The 2,751-nt window shown below is 42.5% G+C and overlaps 1 protein-coding gene across 1 annotated transcript in view; it reads left to right on the top strand.

The window, feature by feature from the left end:
* Window positions 1-1,968, top strand: part of fgfr1a (fibroblast growth factor receptor 1a) — a 30,679-nt gene extending 28,711 nt beyond the window's left edge. Inside the window, 3 exon segments of the mRNA XM_035658163.1 lie at window positions 1,576-1,681; window positions 1,776-1,895; window positions 1,897-1,968. Coding sequence (XP_035514056.1) covers window positions 1,576-1,681; window positions 1,776-1,895; window positions 1,897-1,968 — 298 coding nt within the window.
* The last annotated feature ends 783 nt before the right edge of the window (window positions 1,969-2,751 follow it).

The following is a 2,751-nucleotide window of genomic DNA, read 5'->3' as shown; positions in this document are numbered from 1 at the left end:
TCTGGATCTTAAGTTATCAGAGAAACAAGATGAGCTAACGTTAGCAGCAGCTCGAGAGAAACAGTGATTTTTAAGGTTGGACTGCTTTATTTAGCTGGATAATTGGGCTCCCGGTAGATCCTCCTGAACATGAACACTGAAGGAATCCTTCGTCTCTTATTGTTTTGATGTGAGAGACATCCTAGCGTCAGAAATTACATACTGTTTGTTGAAGAATAACTGCATAGAAATCTTCTCACTGATGGTCCTGTTAGTTAATGTCGGTCATATAGAGGCAGCAGTATCAAATTGAGACTGCTTAATAAGCAGTTAAAAGCTCTTCGTAGTACATTTAAGTGTTTGAAAAGTATGATTATGCATACAGGAGAGACAAAAGTGTTGCGTGTAGAAGCTATGATCAGAACCACCCTGTAATTTCGACTACATTGCTGGTTGTTGTAATCGCACCGGAGGAGTCATGAGGATTATTTTTCTTGCAAGTCATGGTTGCAGTGATCCAAATGTTTGTCTCGCTTTATGCAGATTTTCTGCCACATTAACTGAATCAAAGTCTTGTCTGTGGTTGAATGATCTCGAGCTTGTCTCCGCACAACCAGACATCAACAGCATAACACTGGAGTTGAGTTTGTAAAGGTGTGTGAGGCCTTTTCAAACAGAGCTCAGTCACTGCTGTGTCTCATGCTCGGCCCAGACCGTTGGCATTAATATTTACATTACCCACATTGTTGTATATCAGAAAAATTCCCAGTGCTTAGCAACGCAGTGATAATCCCGGGCCATTGTTTGTGTGAGGACCAATAAAATGCTTAAAGGTTGAGTGAGCGCCAAATGGAGCTTTTTGTCTTTAGACCTTCCAGCTACAGCTAGATGTGAAGTTTCTGACCTCTGCTCGCAAGAATTTAACATTGTCTAAAGGTCCAGTGTGAAACACTGAGGAGGATCTGTTGGCAGAAAGAGAATATAATATTTATAGGTATGTTTTATTTAGTGTAATCATCTGATGATAAGAAAAGTTTTTGTTACTTTTAGAATGAGCTGTTGTTTATTTACAGATGGAAAAAAGCTCAGAAAAAACAATATTACAATGCATGATTTTATACTTTTAATTTAAAACTTCCTTGCTTTTCAAAATAAACCAACATATAAAGTAACAAAAGCTGCAGTTCCTCTAACGGCCACTAGAGGCTGGCTCCAGCAGTGAGTCAATCTGTCCAACTTTACAGCAGAAATAAACCTTTTGGTCTTTGTAGATAATTTAGGTGAATTCTTACACAACTCACCTGTTTAACATTATATTAATGCTTAAAGTTGTGTATAATTAAGGGCGTGGCTGCTTTCAGTAACCAGACCAGACCTCTGGGGGGACGTCACAGAGACTATGTCCATTATTAAATCTGTGGTATTAGCCAAGGTAGCATTAATACCTAATATCAGAATCAAGAATTGTCAGAAAACAGAGCTTGTTGTTGCTGATTCTGCAGCCTGGTCCTTTAAATGTTTTATAGAAATGGCTCAAAGGTTAATGGCAGCATTATCTGGGGTTTTGCTCGGTTCTGATTCTGTTGCTCTCTGCAGGTATATGATGATGAGGGACTGCTGGAATGCTGTACCCTCTCAGAGACCCACATTCAAACAGCTGGTGGAGGATCTAGATCGCTGCCTGGCCATGACGGCCAACCAGGTCAGTCCTCCTCTCCTCGCCGTGCACAGAAGAACCAGGAGCTTTTGTGTGATTGTAGTGAAGCTTTAATTTTATTCTCTCCCTCTTGTTTCAGGAGTATCTGGAGCTGTCGGTACCTCTGGACCAGTACTCCCCCAGCTACCCGGACACCCGCAGCTCCACCTGCTCCTCCGGCGAGGACTCGGTCTTCTCCCACGACGCCGGAGCCGAGGAGTCCCTGCCTGCCTAAAGATATCGCCACCCGCTACTCCCCAACGGGTGCCAGGCCCATCTTTAAGAACGCATGATACCAGTCATCTCCATTCAGACAAACATTGACCATTTCCTCCCGCTCCCCTGCCCTCATGGGGTTGGACTCTTTCCCCACCATATAACCCAAATGAGTGAAGCTAAATAAACAATAGAAAAGAAAAAAACACATAAAAACACCTGGTGCTCTGTGAGAAAGGAGGCTCGGAGGAGCACCTCGACCGATAGAAACTTGTTGGACTCACGTGGGACTGAAGAAGCGCAGCCCGGTTACCGGTTCTTGGCGGTGGCGATGTTTATGGGGCACTTTTGTATTAAACGGGATAGTTTGTCCTGCGGCGTTGGGGATTTGGGAGGCAGGAGAGGGGGAGGGTAAACCCACACCAGGAACCACCATAAAACTCTCCAACATAATTGGAACATGTCCACGGGTCGGGAGAATCGAAAAGGACTTGACGGTTGTCAGGTTTGTTGTTTTGTTGTTGTTGTTTTCCTCCTGGTTATTTCTTTCACCAAGATAGCGAAACACTTCTCTTTTCGACCAAGAATACAGAGATCCAACCCAATCGGTACACTGGCCAGGCATGCCCTTCACTAGCACCTCTTGTACATGACAAGTTAGAAAATTATAAATAGATGGGATATGATATTTAGACATTGTACTCTTATTTTTATTACATAATTGATTTTTTTCTTTTGTAGCAAGGAATGCTTTTTTTTCCATTATTTTAATATAGTCTGTAGGAGCAGTTGTTACAATGAGAATATGCTTTTAAATTTAGCTGAGGATTCATGGCCAAGTTTGTTTTTTTTACCCCCCG

The sequence above is a fragment of the Morone saxatilis genome, unplaced genomic scaffold (genome assembly GCF_004916995.1).
Source record: "Morone saxatilis isolate NCDOM2014 unplaced genomic scaffold, NCSU_SB_2.0 Contig16, whole genome shotgun sequence".
NCBI lineage: Eukaryota > Metazoa > Chordata > Actinopteri > Moronidae > Morone > Morone saxatilis.
Note: the sequence above shows the minus strand (reverse complement) of the source record. Positions and strands in the feature narration are given on the sequence as shown.